This window comes from Patagioenas fasciata, chromosome 4, assembly GCF_037038585.1.
Source record: "Patagioenas fasciata isolate bPatFas1 chromosome 4, bPatFas1.hap1, whole genome shotgun sequence".
Taxonomy (NCBI): Eukaryota; Metazoa; Chordata; class Aves; order Columbiformes; family Columbidae; genus Patagioenas; species Patagioenas fasciata.
The window spans coordinates 15,916,173-15,935,354 of NC_092523.1; the positions used below are offsets into that span (position 1 = coordinate 15,916,173).

The 19,182-nt window shown below is 36.0% G+C and overlaps 1 protein-coding gene across 1 annotated transcript in view; it reads right to left on the minus strand.

Moving 5' to 3' along the window:
- Window positions 1–1,268: 1,268 nt before the first annotated feature.
- BOD1L1 (biorientation of chromosomes in cell division 1 like 1) overlaps window positions 1,269–19,182 on the minus strand; it is a 37,120-nt gene continuing 19,206 nt past the window's right edge. The window contains exons 12-25 of the mRNA XM_065837947.2: window positions 19,081–19,150; window positions 16,518–16,561; window positions 15,512–15,599; window positions 14,553–14,632; window positions 13,848–13,932; window positions 12,786–12,859; window positions 11,399–11,474; window positions 11,284–11,318; window positions 8,899–8,944; window positions 5,980–6,014; window positions 5,781–5,865; window positions 5,186–5,339; window positions 3,861–4,004; window positions 1,269–2,663 (exon numbers count right to left, since the gene is read on the minus strand). Coding sequence (XP_065694019.1) covers window positions 2,555–2,663; window positions 3,861–4,004; window positions 5,186–5,339; window positions 5,781–5,865; window positions 5,980–6,014; window positions 8,899–8,944; window positions 11,284–11,318; window positions 11,399–11,474; window positions 12,786–12,859; window positions 13,848–13,932; window positions 14,553–14,632; window positions 15,512–15,599; window positions 16,518–16,561; window positions 19,081–19,150 — 1,125 coding nt within the window. The 3' untranslated portion in view covers window positions 1,269–2,554. The remainder of the gene's footprint in view (window positions 2,664–3,860; window positions 4,005–5,185; window positions 5,340–5,780; window positions 5,866–5,979; window positions 6,015–8,898; window positions 8,945–11,283; window positions 11,319–11,398; window positions 11,475–12,785; window positions 12,860–13,847; window positions 13,933–14,552; window positions 14,633–15,511; window positions 15,600–16,517; window positions 16,562–19,080; window positions 19,151–19,182) is intronic.

Here is a 19,182-nt window from a genome sequence, read left to right on the forward strand (position 1 = left end):
GAAACTAGAAACATTCAATGCCCAATTTATGCTTAAATACAGCAGATCATTATTGTAGTTGTAAAGTATAATAGTAATTGAGATGACAGGCACTTCGGACTACTAACCAAAGAAAAAAAGAATTCCAAACACAGAATGACAGTGAGGTCACCTGGCTGAAACACACACTCTGTCAAAAAGGAAAAGACGACGCTATTCTCATACCATCGGTGAGTGAAGTGTGTGTAAGCAAAGACAGTTTGTGGAATTGGCACGTCCCCCTGTCTTTAAGTAAAAGTTCTTCTCTCAGCAGAAGAAACTTCCTTTAATGCCTCCATATTCTGGAATAATGTAATGAGTGATTAAAGATACATTTCATAGACAAGACGATTTTCCTAAATGTTATCCCTCACTAGAGGGAAGGACAGTAGGTGACTTTTTAAGGAGGTTAACATCATTGATGTTCAGGGTTGTATTTCTCCACTGAGGTCACCAAACAATAGCAAAGAGGATCTGACACGAGTAGGAGCTTTGTCAGTCATTATAATCCATCAGAAGAGATGTGCCTGTGAAAAAGGCAAATAGAACCTGTACTGTGGCAGAAGAGGTGCTGCCAGCAGAGAGAGACACGTAAATGATGATAACGTGGTGGGTGGACTTCCTTAGGAACCTCCTGTGCAACCTCGCTTCTGAACACAGGTGTGAGGGAACAAACTGGAACAGATGCAGCAAAGGGCTTGAATACGATCAAAAGTCTAGAGAGCTGAAAAATGAACATTTTGCTTATTTAGCATTACAAAACAAACAACTGAGAAGAACTCTACAATATTTTGGTCTACACCTACTGCAGGGGGCAAAGGGGAAAAAAAGGAAAAAATAAAGGAAAATAATCAACTTATCCTACATCTGTGTATGAAAAATTGCATAAACATTTGTGTTAGTAGTATACAGCTGTGTACCAGTAGTATGTTAGCAAGGTTCGTGTTAGTATTGCAGCGAAGTTAAGGTACAAATTAAAAGGAGTTAATTTTCGGAGCAAAGAGGTCTTTTCTTTTAGACTCAAGTTTGCTCAGGAAAAAATCTTGTGTGCACCTGCTTTTGTAGTGTACTAGGCCTGGTAAATGGTGAGGTCCTTTCCCTACTGTTTATATACCTAAAATATATGCACCAGTAAACATTTAAAGATACTTATCAGGTAAAGCTTACAAATATGGCTCCAGCCAAATACATTTATAAAAACAAGTTCCACAGAAATAAAACTAAAGGATAATAAAATATGGCAACTCAGATTTTTGACAAACATTTTATAATTTTTATATAAAAATCTCAGTAAGAAACCAAGCAGAATATCTGACGGAAACATCTGCCTTACAATAAGTTCAAAAAAAACCCCAAAACACAAACCTCACAAAAGAGAAAAAGAAAAAAAGTAAAACTCCAACCCCCCTGAATGCTTTTTAATTATAAACCAGAATATCAACAAAACACTTAAAATAATCTCAGATTGTTTGGCAACTCATCACATCATAACAAGAGACACATTTGATCATAAGAAAAGTTTAACTTTATATACAACTTCACTTGAACATTTGCTCTTAACCAGAGTTAATATACATTAAAAAAAGATTCTGGCAATAATACCAGGTTTTATTTTTAATACCGGTGTATAAAATGTAACACAAAATGCTGAAGCTCTATAGTTAGAAGTGACATTTGACTTCAATGGGTCCCTCTGTTGAAAAAGACAAATACTGAAAGAACAGGTGTTCAGTTGCAAAATAAAACTGTTTCATTTCAGGGTAGCATTGGCTGACTGTGAGTAAATCTAACCTAATACTATTTATTTCTTGAGTTTGGTAGTAAATTCACAAGTGAAAATATAATCGAGTAAGATTACATTTTAAATTTTATACTTTGCCACAAATGTGAACAGAAAGGAGCCAAGTCTCTTTCACTATGCTAAACTACTTTAACGCATGCGAGAAAAATACTTTATCAACTGTCTGAGCATATTTTAGAGAACTTCAGGTTTTAGACAGCCCTGGGGGAGCAGACGGGAAGTTTCCTACTGACATGTGCATAGAATGTAAAATATATAATTAAAAAAACCTAGGGTATATACTAAAGTTTACAGACCAATGCTTTCCATATAATAAATAAAATGTCCATCATTGATTAGATTCATACACAGAGTAAAATACAACCTATTTTTACAAGTTTATGTACAAAGTGTATTAGTAGGCCCAGGGGTGCCTCGTGGGTTGGAAGCATCTGCATTAGCATGTCACATTGGGAAATCCCAACTTTCCAAGTCACTGATAAAATATATAACTACTTTGTTTTTCATTCAGATACAAAGTAAACTTATTTTTCATTTGAAATAAATGTACATAATATTCTGTATAAACAATAGTTTATAAAGCTGTTTAAAATGTAACTTAAAAAGTACTGCATTGATTAACTTAGAGCTCTGAAACAAGCACGTGCAAATCCCTTTGCTTTAAAAAAAATAGAAGCACAGATTTATTTTTTCTTTTTTCTTGACTCTTCCATGAACAGTACCAGCTGGTAAAGATTATCGTTTTGCTTTCTTGACTGGTGTCTCCTCTGTTTTCTGTGGGCCTTTCCTCCGTACCGCTGTTGGGCTGTCTTCCCTTTTACGCTTGGTAGACTGCACCTTTAACCTGAAACACATTATTAATAATTATTTTAACAACGGTAGGACCTATTGAAAATAAAAGCGTGGCCAGGCACAATCCTGTTTAGAGGATGCAACTTAATTGTCTGTCTCTGACGAATTACCAGGATAGATTATTTAAAAGCCTTCTACCAAAACATTATACAAACACAGGTCTCTCCATAGGGCGACCTTGCAACACTCCCATCGCATCTTGGCAGGGTAATACATACTAGTTCTGTATGTTGAATAGTGCGCCAGAAGTAGAATTTGGGGCTAGAGCTCTCTCCTCCTTACTCCATTTTCTTTCAGAAAGACTTGTGGATTACAACAGAATATAATGAACTATGTTATCTTGTATCCTGTATCACAGACAGCAGAATAGCAATAGTCTTGCTTACACAAGAGGGAGTACAGGGCAGACCACATACCCTTATCTCTGTTTAAGCATCCATGTATAAACCCATCACATTTCAGCTGCAACCAATTTTAAGTGTGGCTTAAACTCCTGGCCATTCATAACCATGCGAAGTAATTAACACGTGGTGAACTGTGACAGCCAATCAGAGCACGATACGCGTGTTCCTGAGGCTCAGTTTGAAGACACTGCCACATTTCAGAGTGGATGACAACCAAATGTATTTGGGCATAAAACCCATTTTACAGGTAAACTACAAGATGAATACTAACTGTGCATCACATTTATTACTCCCTTGGGATTTTACACTGGGATGTCAACTTTAAAAAGTTGAGCAGGAGGGAAAGGGAAATATTTTCAACACTTGATATAAGGACTCTCAGAGGTTTTCCTCTTTTATCAGCTGATCTTAGAAAGATCTTTGAAGCATTAGAATCATGTAATCATATGTTGCTTTAACCTGAAATACAGCTGGTCATCCTCCCATTCAGGAAAGAATCACAGCTCAGGTTAAAATACTGCATAACAAAATTTTCAGATTCCCCCAAGAGTTTTCTGAGGATGGAAAGAAAAAAATTCTAGTATTCCAAACATTAAAGAAATGAAGAAAAAGAGGAAACATAAACAGATTAAAATCCTTTAAAAGCTTTTATAAATCACACAAGAACAGAATAGAGCAAAGCTAGACTGCTGTTTAGATTTTGCAGCACTCTTTTATTTAAGGAAAGGATCAATGTAGTGGCTTCCAAAACAAATAACAGAAGTAGATTCAACTTCAATACTTACTGTGTCAATGGAGGAGATTTATTAACTTTTGTATCACTTGGAGATCTTTTTTTTGCTGCTAGGTTCTGTCGTTTTCTAGGAGAAACTGAACTTGGACTGCTGCCTTTAGAAGTCGCACGTGTAGTTGGCTTGCTGGGCTGCTTTCTGTAATACAAAAAAATGATGAATGTATATATAACAAAATACTTCTACCAAGTCACTTTCTTCTTGCATTCCAAGTGCAGAAAATTAAGACTGCACAGTATTTGCAACAAGTAAATCAAAGTTGCCAAAAGAAAGAGTGGAATAAACTCCAACATTTGCATGCTTCAAGACACAAACTGCAACACCAAGCTGTGTATTTTCATATAAAATGTAGAATCAAAAGGCTACTTTACGGACAGTATTTAGTATCTAACTAAATAAAAATCATAGTTACAAATCTGCAATAATTCTGGTACATAAGTGTACATGTTTGAAAAAAAGAGCTTGTAGTATCAGCAGAAAGACAAAAGCAGCAAAGGTGGACAGGCTGCAGAAGAAAAGAGAATTTGGTTATCCAGTGTAAAGACAGAACTCACACTTGCTTCAATATCCACCAGAAAAGCTGGTTATGGGCAAACAACTTCACAGTTTGGGCAATAGGTTACTTAAGGCAGAAAAAATGAAAACCCAGCAATGCTTAAACAGCCCCTTCCACAGAATTATCGCAAATGCTACTTATAAAATGCAGACTGTTTGCAGCATCTTAAGATACAGATGCTTTATTACAGTCAGATGAAGACTGACTAATTGAAAACAGAACTCTTGCTACCACACTAGTCTTTTGCAATAAAATTGCTTTCTGAGCTTGCAGATCACCATGCTAGAAACAAATTCCTCCAGTGCTGCAGATTAATGTATTTATCTTTGACAATATTTGGAAAAAGAAACGGACATGGAAAATTATATTTTCACCTTGTTCCAACTCCAAATATCAAATGGTGAATTGCACAGTTAAGTCATAGGTCCCTTTTTACCTATTAGAACTAACTGTCCTCAGATCCAACTTCTTAGACATCACTAGGATGAAGATTACCAACAGGAATAATTCTTACCTTATATTCAAGTACATATATTGAGACCTTAACAGTTTCCCCACCTCCCCACCTTTCTCTTCGTCCCTAGAAAAGTGATACTAGAATTGGAACCAGAATTATTTGGGAAGCTCTCATCAATTTAAACAAGTAAAACCCCCAAAGTAACAAACAAACTCATAAGCAACAAAAAACCCCAAGCAAACCCAACAATAACTGAGAGCAATGTAGAAAAAACCTCTTACTATTGGTGTCTCTACACACTATTACCTTTGAGCCTCTAATCTTGTGGCTGATCTAGTTGTGGCCCCGGAATGTGCTTCATCATCTTCCTCACCATCTTCTTCCTCACCTTCCTCCTGCTCTTTTAGTTCATCTTCAGAAGACGTTAATTTCCGACGTTTTCTTTCTGGCTCCAGTGTTTCTGTCCATGTAAAATTTTACACATGTGCTATAATCTTTCAAAAGCCCTCCAAAAGGATATGGACACTAAGTTTAGAAAAGGTATTCTACTCACAAACCCCATTTTAAGTAAGTAATTTTCCATTTCCTTTATGCGTCAACATTTTTAGTTCATACTTGTTTGACTTAATCTTGCTAACACATTCACAATAGTTTACTTATGCAGCTCATAGCCAGAATTCACAGAAAATTCATGAGGCTTTATAGAAGCATCTGGGATGTAGCAATTCTGACATAAGATTACAGCAATTTACACATATTTACATAATATTTACACTAGCTGTAACTCAATGATTTTTCCTCAAGAAAGGAAAATTGAATAAGGCTTATCTTGTTGGTATTAGTAAACTGAAAGGCACAGTAATCTCATTCTCTAAGGAATAGTAGAGTTTCATGTTTTTACCAGTTTCCTCTGATTGAACCAGAGAACGCCTGGGCTTTCTTCCCCTTTTACGCACAATCATTTCTGCTTTCTCAGCTTCATCCTCCTGAAAAAACACAATGGAAGCAAGTAAGGGAAGAACAACTTAATTTAAATACAAGACAGACATTTTTCATTACATACTGCTTATAAACTTACAAATTAAAATGGCTGCACTTACATTTATTGTTTCTTTCTTACTAGACGTGTCTGTACCTAAAAAGAAAGAACACGACTTAATCCTGAACTTCAAATCTTTTGCCAATCAGTTTAAAAAGGAGTTCTTTCCAATTCTGTCAACATTGCATAAACATCACAGAAGCTCAGGAAACATTTAGAGTTTATCTAATTTAGAATACGGCTTTCTTGTATTATGTTATATACAGAGACTGGGACAATGATTAATTTTTTTTTTAAAGTAGTAAGACTTCATATGACTGACATTATTTATTGCTTTGTTGCATATGCTGTTTCGTTTTAATGGAAAAGCAAAAGTTACTTAGTCCTTCTAAGTACTGTCAACCAATTACAGAATCACAGAAAAATTTAGCTTGGAAGCAGCCTTTGGAAGTCATCTAGTCCAACCTCCTGCTCAAAGCATGGCTAAATTAATTGATCTGATCATACTGCTCAAGACCTTGTTCAATCCAATGCTGAAAGTCTCCAGGAACACAGTCCCCCCAGGCAAGCTGTTCTAGCGCTTAACGATGCCCATGGTGAAGCACCAAGGCAGCTGTAGCTCCACAAGGCAATACCTAAAACCTGTCTAATATGTGGCATGCAAATTATGTGACTTTCTCTATTGAAATACTTCTTAGACTGGCTTATGCATGTTCAAATACATTTATAACTCTCAGACCCATGTCTCAGCCTGGCCTCTCTCTGTGGTAGATGCTTTCACTTCTACCCTGATTAACTCCATGATAAGAAAAAATTATTTTACAAAGCTTTTGAGCTTTGTCAAATGGAATTATCTGCAACACTGCAAGGATAAAAATCCTTAGCAAGAGGAGAGAAGCAACCTAAAAAAAGCAAGTTTTTACACCTTTTTTCCCCGTCATAAAATTGCTGCCTATTTTTGTTTTCTGAAAGCTACACAAGAGACAACACAAACTCTAAACCCATTGCTGATTAGACTGAGAGAATGACAGAAGAATGTTAATAGATAGATGTCAATAGATCTCAAAGAGCAGAAACATAGTTTAAAATTCACACACAAGTTTTTTGAAGTTCCTTTTTTAAAGTTAAGTGGAAAAAAACTTGTACATAAAAGCAAATGAAATAACACACAAAGATGTTTAATTATTCAGTGAAGAGATACAATAAAACATAGGACTGTCCACTGTATTAAGTATTTTACACAAAGTAAGTCTAACATTAGTTTTGCTGTGTTCAAAACACAGATACTTGAAAATTCTGGTACATTTTGGCAAATTTGTAGCAAATGGTTTCTGACTGAAGAATACTCCATGTAAGTACAAGACATGTCTTCCTTGCCAGACACAATCCTCTCTTTAGGATGTAAGAACGCAGTACTTTTGCCTCAACATAAATGAAAAATAATAAGCCATATTATTTAAAAATCTTGCTAACTTTACAGCAGCAATTGCTGGTTAGTGCAAAATCATTTTAATTTCAAGCTCAGCATCAGTGTTATGGAGGGACATTGCCTTCAGAAACCAGATGTGTCTCAGCTGCATCAGCTGCACTGACTGAAGAGCAGTTCTCTGCTTCTCACCCTACATGCGAGTCTGTCCCTACCACAAACCCTTGTGCAGAACATCCCAGAATTTCCAGAATAAGTGAACTGCACAGAGGGATTCCATTTTGTTTTCTTTTCACTGTCAGGTGTTTTCAGCTCCTTTTCTCACATGAATGCTAACCTATGGTGAAAAGTTTAACAGGATATTTAATCCACTTCATACACTCTTCTTAATATTGCTGTGACATCAACAGCCTTTTTACCTGGAAAATGAAATGTTACTTACACTAAATCAAGCTTTAAGTACACAGTTAAGTGTCTGTCCCTTTGACTAAAAAGCAAACCAGGAAGCACTTTTACACCTTTCTTGCATTCTTGTCTGTTCTCGTCACAGTTGATAGAAACCAAGTACCACACAACCAGCTAACCCTCCAGAGGCAATTCTGGTGTATATGGATTAAAGCCGACATTTTAACAAATGCAGAGAAAATAGGAAATAGTCCATATGTGCAGTGCAGCGAGATTAATATCTCTGTAGAAACCTAAACTTTTGGAAACTCCAGAAGATTTGTTTTGAAGACCTGTTTTCTCAGACTTGTGGCCTGAATGTTTGTATTTGTTTACAAACCCTTTTCTAACCTGCCTTTCAGGTTTGTCTGCTTCCTGAATGGATTTTAAAGTCTATTTTAGGAATTGCCATAATTAAAAACTGACGTTTAAACAACCAGTACGGTTCAGACTCCATACATGTGAAAAATTGACTATGCCATCTACAATTCACCAGAGTTTGACCTCTTACAAATCACAGATGTATGAACAAGATAGAGAAATAGAAAAGTATCTCACTTTATCTGACTTTTGTTTGAAGCAGTAAAAGTACATTTTTGTGTAAAGTTAAGTGATCATCTTCTAAAGATCTTACAGCAGTTGTGAAAGGGGAAATAGCCCCTTGAGCTACCACTAAGTTCTTTACACACGTATCCACAGATAATCCAATTAACTGAACAAAATTTGAAATTTTAAAACAGTGCAGTAAGTGGGATTGAATGGAAAGCAGTCACTAAGAAACAGTTTGATGGGGTACCTACCTGCCTCTGAAGCTCTGCTGTGTGTCTATCCACATAAACAAGTTATTTGCTATATTCTGCAATCCATTATTCAGCACTTAGCAGTGCTGAGGCATCTTTGAAATAAGTTATTAAGCTGCTCTTTTTTTGAAGCAAAAACTCAGCAGAATTAGGGACGTATCTGTCGTGTTCTGTTTACTCAGATGTTTTCATACATTGATGATACTAACTGCCAGAGATGATGTTTGCCAAGGACCCATGTGGTTTTCTTAAAAAACCCTATTCTATTTCTTCCATCTTTTATTTGTTAAAACAGATACAATTTCCTTACCTGTTTGAGGCATTTTTCCTCTATTCGCAAAAATAGGAAACTGCAGCTGAAATTTAAAAAAAAAAGTAGTTTCTTTAAAGAAAATCAGAAAAATTCAGGATTGTATTACATAAACACAGAAACTTGCTCCCATTTGTAGTAGAACCTATCTGCAAATCTAGAAAATGTGGACACTGTAATAAGAACACAGAAAATCTGGAGTTTCTTAACAGTAGCACGCATTTTTCCCATTTATGATAAAAATGTGAAACGAGTCAAATCAGCCCACACAGAAGAAATCACAGCAGTTGCACTGATCTGACACTCAAGTAATAGCAATAAAAGACACAGTTAAAAGCAGTTTCAGTCAAATACATTTCTGAAAACTTAATTATCAACAATGCAAAAAAGAAATCATGCAGTCACTTTTGTAATCACACACACAGATTTGCAGAATTATAAGTCACCAGAATTTTGTATTTACTCAGAATGCAGAAAGAATTATGTATAATTGAATAATCTCCTGTCATGACTGTCCCAAAAATCCTGTTGCTTTCATGACTGAGCGACTACACTAGGATATCTGTGTTTCCTTTGAAGTAGCAACTTGTTCTCAAAGCAGCCTAGGGAAAACTGTCACACAAAGATAATATCTCACCTTACAGAACCATTATCCCAAATGGAGGGCAGATATTGCTCCTCCTGAAGCCAGCCTGTAACTGACTGACACACCAATGAGTCATCACTAAGAGATACAGGACCTTTAAAATAATCAACCTAGAACAAGGTGATTATTTTCCAGTACTGAGGATGCCAAGGTCTACCTATTTCTGAGGGGGATTTAAAAATTAGTTTGAATTCTTACTTGAAAACAAAACTTAAAAAACCCCTGAAGAACTCAAACTCAATCCCAAACACCATAAAACACACTAGTTCAAATTACACTTAATTAAATTAGTATTGGGGAAAAAATATTATGGAAAATTAGGAATTATAATCATTGAATGGTTTAGGTTGGAAGGGACCTTAAAGATCATCTAGTTCTAACCCCTCTGCCATGGGCAGGGACACCTTCCACTATACCAGGTTGCCCAAAGCCCCATCTAGCCTGGCCTTCAACACTTCCAGGGATGGGGCATTCAGAGCTTCTCTGGGTAACGTGTTCTGGTGCCTCACCACCCTCATGGAGAAGAATTTCTTCATTATATCTAGTCTAAATCTACTCTTAGTTTAAGGCCATTATCCCTTGTCCTATCACTATACACCCGTGTAAAAAGTTCCTCTCCAGCTTTCTTGCAGGTCCCCTTTAGGTACTGGAAGGTTGCTTAAGGTCTCCCTGGAACCTTCTCCAGGCCGAACAACCCCAGCTCTCTCAGCCTGGCTTCACAGGAGAGGGGCTCCAGCCCTCTGACCATGTTCATGGCCCTCCTCTGGAATTCTGAAACAACTCCATGAGACCTGCTGAGAGGGCAGGACTCAAAGGGCTGCCTGAAATGCTGCAGACACAGACCAAGCAGGGACACAAACTCCTGCTGTTGCCTAGGTCAATTCCCAAGACTTCTTGACAGCCATGCCAGCCAGTGCCTTACCAAGCAAACAGGCAGAAAACATGAGTTTCAATGCAACTTCATTGTTAAAATCACCTATTTTCTACGCAATAATGTTGATTCTGACATACAGGATTTCCCAAGAGAGGAACCACCAGAATAAATCCAACTAGCTGGACTTCACAAATATGCCTGATCCATTACCACCCTGTGCTGTAATCCAACTGAATTGCAGAAACAGTCCCAAAATAACCCTTTCTTAGCCGTGAATGTACTTCACAGGGGTTGAAATTAAGATATTGCTGAGGTACGTTTCACGAGCTCTTAAGTTACCAACCAGCACGTCTCTATCTTTTGAATGAACTGTACACACTGTAATACAGATAATACAACTGTATTACACAATACTTTATTTTACAGATATTAAGACTTACTATAAGCTATTATTATGATAGGTTCAGTAGAGATAAAAATAATCTCAAATTTTTGAAACAGTCACCCTTGATATTCAGACCAAAATTACTCTCAGCACAAATTAAGAGACATGTGTGCACACAATCAGAATTTCACCCTGTGTACAAGCATTTTGCTATCCAGCGTAACACTTAGATTTGTATCAGGCATGTTGTACTAAACTTGATCCTCCTAGGTTATTTGCTGTGCTCTGACTTAACAGTATATTTTGCTTATGAAGTTCACTTATATTAGGAGATACTATAAATAGCTTTTGTTTGCTTAGACCAAACTCAATTATCAAGTTTTCCATAAGATATTTCTGAAATATCATTAACTGTTTCACAAATAAATGGCTCTTGAATTACTGTGTTTAAATGCACCCAAACAAAATAAAGGCACTTACATTCCCAGTGCTCATATCAGCTTTTGACTCCCCACCTGAGGGAAAAAATATGAATTCAGAACTTGAATGTCACTATTTTCTTTGTTTTTCCACACAGGTATTATGAACTACTTACCACCAGGCTGTATAGCTTCAAGAGGATATTTACGAGGCCTTCCCCTTTTCCTTTTCACTATTACAGGCTGATTTTCCTATTAAAAGCAAAGGACAAAAAAAAATTTACCTACTGTAATGGACATTTAGCATTTGTGCAATATAATACAAAGATTACTGCTAACTTCAGAATGTGGTACTGGCAGAAGTAGTGCTCATCAGTTTAAAAATATAGATGAGGCAGGTTTCATAGGAAGAGACGCTGCCTGCTATGAAATGCATTGATAGAGCTGAAAGGAAACGAGACAACTCCTAATTACACAAAGCTCTCCGTGGCTGGCCTCAGGCACAAAGCATGCCTGAGAACACAGTGCCTTCTGCTCCCTTCCCCCAACAGCTCTATCTCAAGTGCTGCTGGCTTACCCCATATATCCCACTACATCTCTTCAGTCTTAGGAGAACTCCAAACTTTGTATCTTGTAACAGCTGAGCAAGTGCCATTAAAACAGTCAATATCCTAGTTATTACAATACACAGGTTGGTGATGGTTGTCTGTATAAACAAGGCCTTTTGTAAAAAAGGCCCCTTACTTTGAAGTTTAAGCTTCAAAAGACAACTTTAAACAAAGAATATGGTCAGATGTTCGGATCATAAAGATCCATAATCTCAGATCACAAAATTCCCAATAACAGACTTAACCTTCTTTCCTTGTAAATTGGAAAAAATGCCTCATTCACCATTTGCTGAAGTCTAGTTGATGTCTCCCCCGGCAAGGAATCTTAGTAACTCAAGCCTTGAGTGAACAAATGTGACAATTTATTCTTTAAATTTTCTTCTACTTCCAAATTTGAGGCAAAAAAGCAAATGACAAAACCTAATGTCTTGATGAGAACCGTGTCTATTTCTAGGGACTAGCAACAATTTTAATATCTAGGGTTCAGACGCTTGTTTACAACCACCACTGTAGACTACCACCAGTAAATGCCTAACAGATAACAAAGAGTTTAAGTTGTTCAGCGATAACATTTTTGTAAAGCCAAGTCGTATTTGTTAGTGACTAAACTGTCCACATCTCAATTACGAGGCTGTCAGAAAACAAGATTTCTATACAACACAACTCAATAGAATTGCTTTTGATACCGTTTATAAGTACTGATATGTATGAAAGGAGTTCCTTCTACTTTAATAATCAGCCACTGATGTCTCATGGTCTTTGAGTTTTATACTTATTGACACAGAACTACGTGTGTCTTTGGTACTTCACAGCACCAAACAAGACTTTTCACAGCTATTTTTGTGTTGGTGAAGTCAAAGTTTTAATACTGCTGTCAATAAAATATATACAAAGTACTTACTTTCAGTGTGAACCTACATTATCTCAGTTAGTTAACATGAATAAGACCACTCACCTCTGGAGAATTTTCATTTGATTCTAGACCATGCTTTTCCTTTTCAGACATTTCGTGTTCAATGGTAAATTCATCTTCACACATACAAAAAAAAAAAAAAAGAAGAGAGAAACTGTACACTTTTGTTTAATTAGACAAAGAAAAAGGTACAAGCCACCACCTCTTCACTAAAAGTGTTATTTTACTCTGTAGCCCAAAATTCCCTAAAAACACCCGTAAGAAATTAACACTATTTGCCTTATTGCAAATAGTGGTCTACCAGAATGCTTCCCTAACACTAGATGAGTTAGAGAGGTCTTCTAAGTTAAGGTAAAAACAAAAGCTCAAGAGTGTGACCCACTGTAAAATGGTAAGACAAATACAAGCCACTATTCAATTTTCTCCCATGTTCCACCAGGAAACTGAGGATACAAGCTCATTGCAGAACAGTTTCAGACTTCTTAACGTGCTCACTGGAAAGATAAATCTATCAATATGTCAAACTAACATTAAGAAGATATTCACACTGTTCTCACAGAGACAGACACAAGTTACATCAACGCCATTATTAGCTCTGTGGACACACCACCTTTTATTATTTATTTTAGTGCAATTAATGAGTCAACTACGACATTGCAACTTGCACACTCTTTCCTGGTTGCTTTTTCTACAGAAACAAACAGCACAGATTTTGATTGTGAAAATGTCATGTTATTTTTTTAATGAAAGGACAGCCTTATTTGTAGTCAGAGTTAGGAGAAGTTCTTGTCACATACGCCAATCATGCTGTTTCCTTGTCCATCTGTTTATTTGCAATTAGCTTTCCTACCCAAGGCACATACTGAAGCAATAAGGGAGTGGATGTGCAACAGCATAGCAGAAACATCAAATCTGCTCTCGCCATACGAGAAACTAGGATTAACGCATTAGTAGATAGAAGTAACAGAATAGACAGCAACTAGAGAACATATGCAAGTATTTGCTGGGATCAAACTGGGATTAAGTTCCTAATTTCTATCAGAATCATTCAAATAGCATTCAGTATAGGTTCAGAAAATTGCCCAGAATGGGTAGTTTCATTACCTTTTTCTTCCATAGTACTTTTAGGAGGTGTATGCTTTACATCAGTTTCTTTGGACACTTCTGCTGTATCACCTGAAATAACTTCCTACATTATTTTGAAACAACAAAAAAATAACATCTTACTACAAATTGTCAGTTACTTATACTAAAAACAAACACACACTCCAATACATAAGTATTCTAGTCATCAAGATTTTGTAATGTCTTATAAAAGCTTTGATGCTGAGAAGCTTCACCAGAATCAATGGGTGAGACAGTCTTACTCTTAACAGGAACACCTATTTCGTTCTGAACTCCTGTTTTGACTTAGAATGGATCAGAGCAGACTCAGAAGTCAGGTACAGGCTGACACCCTCTTGCAGATGTCAGATCAGTACAACCATGAAGATGATGAACTGACTGGACAGCTGGGATCCAGCAGTTCTCCATGCAATCCCAAGCTCCTCACTAGTATGCAAATCAGTTCACAACACCTCAAAGGGATTCAGGTGCTATGCACCACACAGATTCCTGACTTTTTTTTTTAATTATCTCTGCCTTGAAAAGGGAATATCATTCTGTAGTCATTTTATTTGTATTTAAGACAATGCAAAAGTAGCTTACTGTTAATAATGAAAATACCTCCTAAAATAAACTGATACAGAAATAAAAACTTCCATCTAGTTTACAAATTGCAGAACATTAAAAAAATGTTCTCGAAAATACCTTGATGTTATCAGATTTCATTTCAGAACACTGACTTTCTTCATCATCTTTTCTCACATCCTGAGCAATCGGTTGGTTGCCTTCAAAAACAAACAACAGTTCAAGTGCTAAAAAAGCGTCTTCTGCATTTGCCAGATTTTGATATCACTTTGATATCAGCTCAGTGTGATTCAAAAGATTCTGAAAAGAAGCATCTTATTTACAAAAATGTGGACAGAATGTTATGCTAACCCCCCTTCGAAAAGGGGCATGGCTTCTAATCCCTCACTTCATCAAATCAAAATTCTTACAAGCAGAACAAAAACTGTTATAAAAAAGACAATTAATTATCCTTTTTAAAAATTATTCTGATTCTGAAAAGACAAAAGCAGTTGAGAGTGGGGCGTGAATAGACGTTACACAGTCAGTCTCATTATGTCAACAAAATGTTTAACTTAGAGATAAGTTAACTTTATCTAATTTTGACTTAGAAATGTTTCTGCCACTCAGTGGACTGATTTCCTTCTCACTTCTTACTTCTAGACAGATAAAAGGTTACAGTAAAACTTAGTTCTTTCCAATCTAACAGAAGGAAGCATCCAGCCTCAAAGTCTATTGAATGGCTAGATTTTCCTGAGATGATCAGCATTCCTTGGCTTTGTATTCCCTCCTTGTGTTTTATTTAAAAAGGATAAAATTAGTAATTATTTTAAAGACTACAGAGAAGAAGTTTGTTTACTTATGATCAAAAAAGCTACTAAACGCTCTTCCGTGCAGTAGTAAATTTGTTACCATATTTTTATCAAATATGATAAGTGTACTATAAAAAGTTGGTTTGGGAAGTACAACTGTTTTGGAGTTTAGAATTCCCAACTTTCTATTGTTTTCTCCAAAATACCATTTTATGGCCTAATTGCTGTAGAACTTTGTTGTGCAGCAGAAAAATTTTACACAAATTCACATAGTTCTGTATGACTTACATTTTTCTTTATCCATTGTTCCTGAAGATTTACATTGTGTATCTCCGGATCTGTGTTCTTCAGTTATCTGGGTATCCAAGTTTTCTGCCTACACATAAAACACAAAGACAGCTCTCTCCTTACCTTCTTTTTTCCATAAAGTTATAAACACAAAAGGGAGAGTTTTTTCTACTTACTACTTTCAAGTAAAACATGCACGTAACAGTATCACAAAAACAATTTATTCCTAGAGCTCAAGTAATGTTACTGTTATAGGATAGCACCATGAAAGAACTTCTGACTCAGCATTTTCAGAAGTTCTAATTTCTATTTTTTAATGATAAAAGTCTCAGTTACAATTAAGCACCCTACTGTGTGCTTTAAAAGCAGTTTATCAGGGCAATTCTCACAAAATATTTCTTGATTTAAAAGGACAGTCTCCTACATGCAGAAAAAGAAGCAGCAGCTCACTAGCACCAGAAATGTGGCCAACCACCATTACAATACAATAATAAATAAATTTACTACAAGTCGAAGAAATGACAAATACTTTTTAGCTTGTCATCTGTACTACATCTTGTTTCTGCTTCATAAGAAACACTTTACATTTGCAACTTTCCCAGTCATCCCTTTTATACCTACAAGCTGCGAGTTCTCGTGAAACCACAGCAGACTGCATTAGAAGAACAGGTTTCTAGTCATCATCAAAAGCCCCAAGAAAAATCCCTATTTTCGTCCTCTATTCTCAATGAGGACAATCAAGTTTCTCTTTCCTGCCAGTTAATCACAGTCTTGAAATAGTTATAGACTGTGGAACAACAATACAAGAAGATTTATTTACTGGCAAATTTGGAAGAATAATTAGACATCAACCTACACAGCTGCACAGTCTCAATATACATAGGCTCTGTATATACAAAAATAATATTTTCCTTTAGAGAATATTTAATGTAAATACAAGTAAATGCAAGTAAGAAGAAAAAGCAGCACAGACTTCAGAGAGTAAATTTAAAACTCAAGAACTTACATGACAAGTTTCTCTTCCTAAAGCAATATTCCTCTGCAGCAAATCTATTAAAAAAATAATTACAAAAATAATCAGAAAAACTAAGCAAGAGTAAAATGTCATAGTATCTTTTACCTCGCCTTCCTGAAAGGATTCCAGAGTAACTGAAACTATATAAAATTTACTTGCAATGTTGGAAATGAGAAGCATCCAACCTTTAATAATATGGATTTCTAAAGCCATTTTCTGAGAATAATTTTATGGCTAAAATACAGGTAATCATGAGGTTGCCATCTTTGAAACTTTGACTTTTCCAATATAATTCTAGCATTTGAATTAACTTGAATTTTATTTATCACAATCTTAGATGCTGGATCATGGGATGAAGTAAAATGTGATGAAAACTATGCTGTAACATTGTGCTTCCATACACCTGAGTTTGAGTAATTGTACTAGTAAGATCTGCAGCTGATGCAGTGCACATACAGAAACTGTCCAGTTGCTAGATTGTACTGTGCTTTAACTTTGGCTCGGATAAAGTAGAGCCTTACCCTTCCATACCACAAAAATGTGGAAAATAATTATGAATTAAGAACTGATGAGTCCTTTGCACTTTTGAAAAATTTCAATAACTTTAAAAGCCATTTCATGTAGATACATAAAGAAAATCTTCAAAATGCTGCACCATCAAATGTGTTACAAAACCCTTGAAGTCTAATTCACAGGGCACTGAATTAATATTTTAATAAAAAAAAAAAAAACAAAAACAAACCTAAAACATTCTGAGTGGTGTTTCAGCTACAATAAGAACATAAATCTATGATCCAGTAAAACCACTCTATTCTACATAGGATTTTATATAATTAGTAGCTCATTTCTTCAATCTACATGTTTTAGCAACAATTCTTCCACAGCTATACTGTTCAGTTGCACAACATCTTCCAATTTTTAAAGCAGTGTCAAATGAAGAGCTAGATCCTACCCACTCAACCAGCAATGATTTGTTTACATTCCAAGGAATCTTGGACTACTAAACTACTGTGTCTGCTGTTCATATTCATGACAGGACACACATTTGTCTTTTAAACAACTTCCTTTTACGTACGTTGAGCTATATGTATATATCCATGCATATATATAGAGAGAGATTGTTGTGTGGTGGGGGAGAAAAAAACCCTCTACCAAGAGCTACGAAGCATTATTCTTCGGTGTGTGTCATATCCAACATGATTTACACAACAAATGGGTTTTTGTTAAACATTTTACATGGAACAAGATTATCACAGCTAGTTCAATCTGCACATTTTAAATTTTAAGTACTGTCTGGGTGACTGAGTGATGTGGCCCAGTTTTTAAAATAAAGCTCACAGTACAGAAAATCTGATCACAGTTTTCGATCTGCTGTCTTGAAGACCACATTCTTCTAACCCCCTCCTAAGGGTTTACATTTTCTTTCTGGTGAGCAGAGCATGTCTCTTATCACTTACATGAACACATGTCACCACTAAACGAGGTATGTGAATTTGGCCTACCACAAGGATAAAAAGGAATCTGGTTTTATACCAATACTCACATCTCACCTTACTTCTATTTTTGTCTTCTATTTGGTAAACACTCATTTTGGTGCATGTCTAATTGGGCAAGTGAGCTTTACAGTGTGTCCTTTCATAGCATTTAGGTTTTCAGTTGCAATCCTTCATAAGAGGAAATGCATCTTTAACCTCTTTGGACTCTACATACAGCAGCATCACTGGTACCTCTCGTATTTCACTTCAGTTTTACTTGTTACTCGAATAACTGAGAATTAACTCTTATCTGGTAGTGCTGTAAACACCTTTGTAATGCATCTGGAGCACGAAATCCCTCAAGATGGGACCAAAGTAAGGGTTTGTTTCTGCTTTAAAAACAAAGCCAAACGATTACAACACATTTTAAAATACTGTGGTTTTGGGAAACAGGGACTTTTTTTTTCTTCCTTTTAAGATTAGTTTAATACATAGAAAAGGAATTACTGAGTACAGATCCAAGTTGACTAATTGAGATTTCTAGCTAGGTGATTATCTACTTATAAATGTTCCTCAGCTCTCAGTGAATGTCCAGAAATATTTTAATCTTCTGGAGAGAGAAAAAAAAAATCATCCCTTTATAACCTCTGTGACTTAAAGTCATACTCTATTTACTGTTGTCATACCCTCAAAGGGCCTGTCACAACACCCAAAACAAAGATATTCTAAGTTAGAAGGAAAAAAGCCATTCTTTGGGGGAGTTTCTAAATTTTTCCCAAGCAAATGTTTTTCTGTATTTACCGATTTTGAACAGAATGTTAGCAGTCTACTTTGTTAAAATCCTAAATGCTTTCCACCCTTCTTTCAGCATACCATATTGGAAGAAAAGGTTGACCTACCCTGAGCCCCTCTTTCCCACACGCCAAATGCAAAGCCACATGAGCTCCTAAAGACATTTCAAGAAGATTTCTGAAGGCTTTGTTTCAATCCCTCTACTCATCAAATCTAGACCCCCTGCCCCATCACAAGCAACAGTCAAATCAGTGTGAAAAGTAAACCGCTATAAGTGTAAAAGTCACCTTTTTGAAACTCTTTAGCATGAAGATCCACATATCCCTCTTCACTTCTTGAACTTTTAGGTTGTTGTGTCTACACATAAAATCAAAAAAGAAACAAAAATA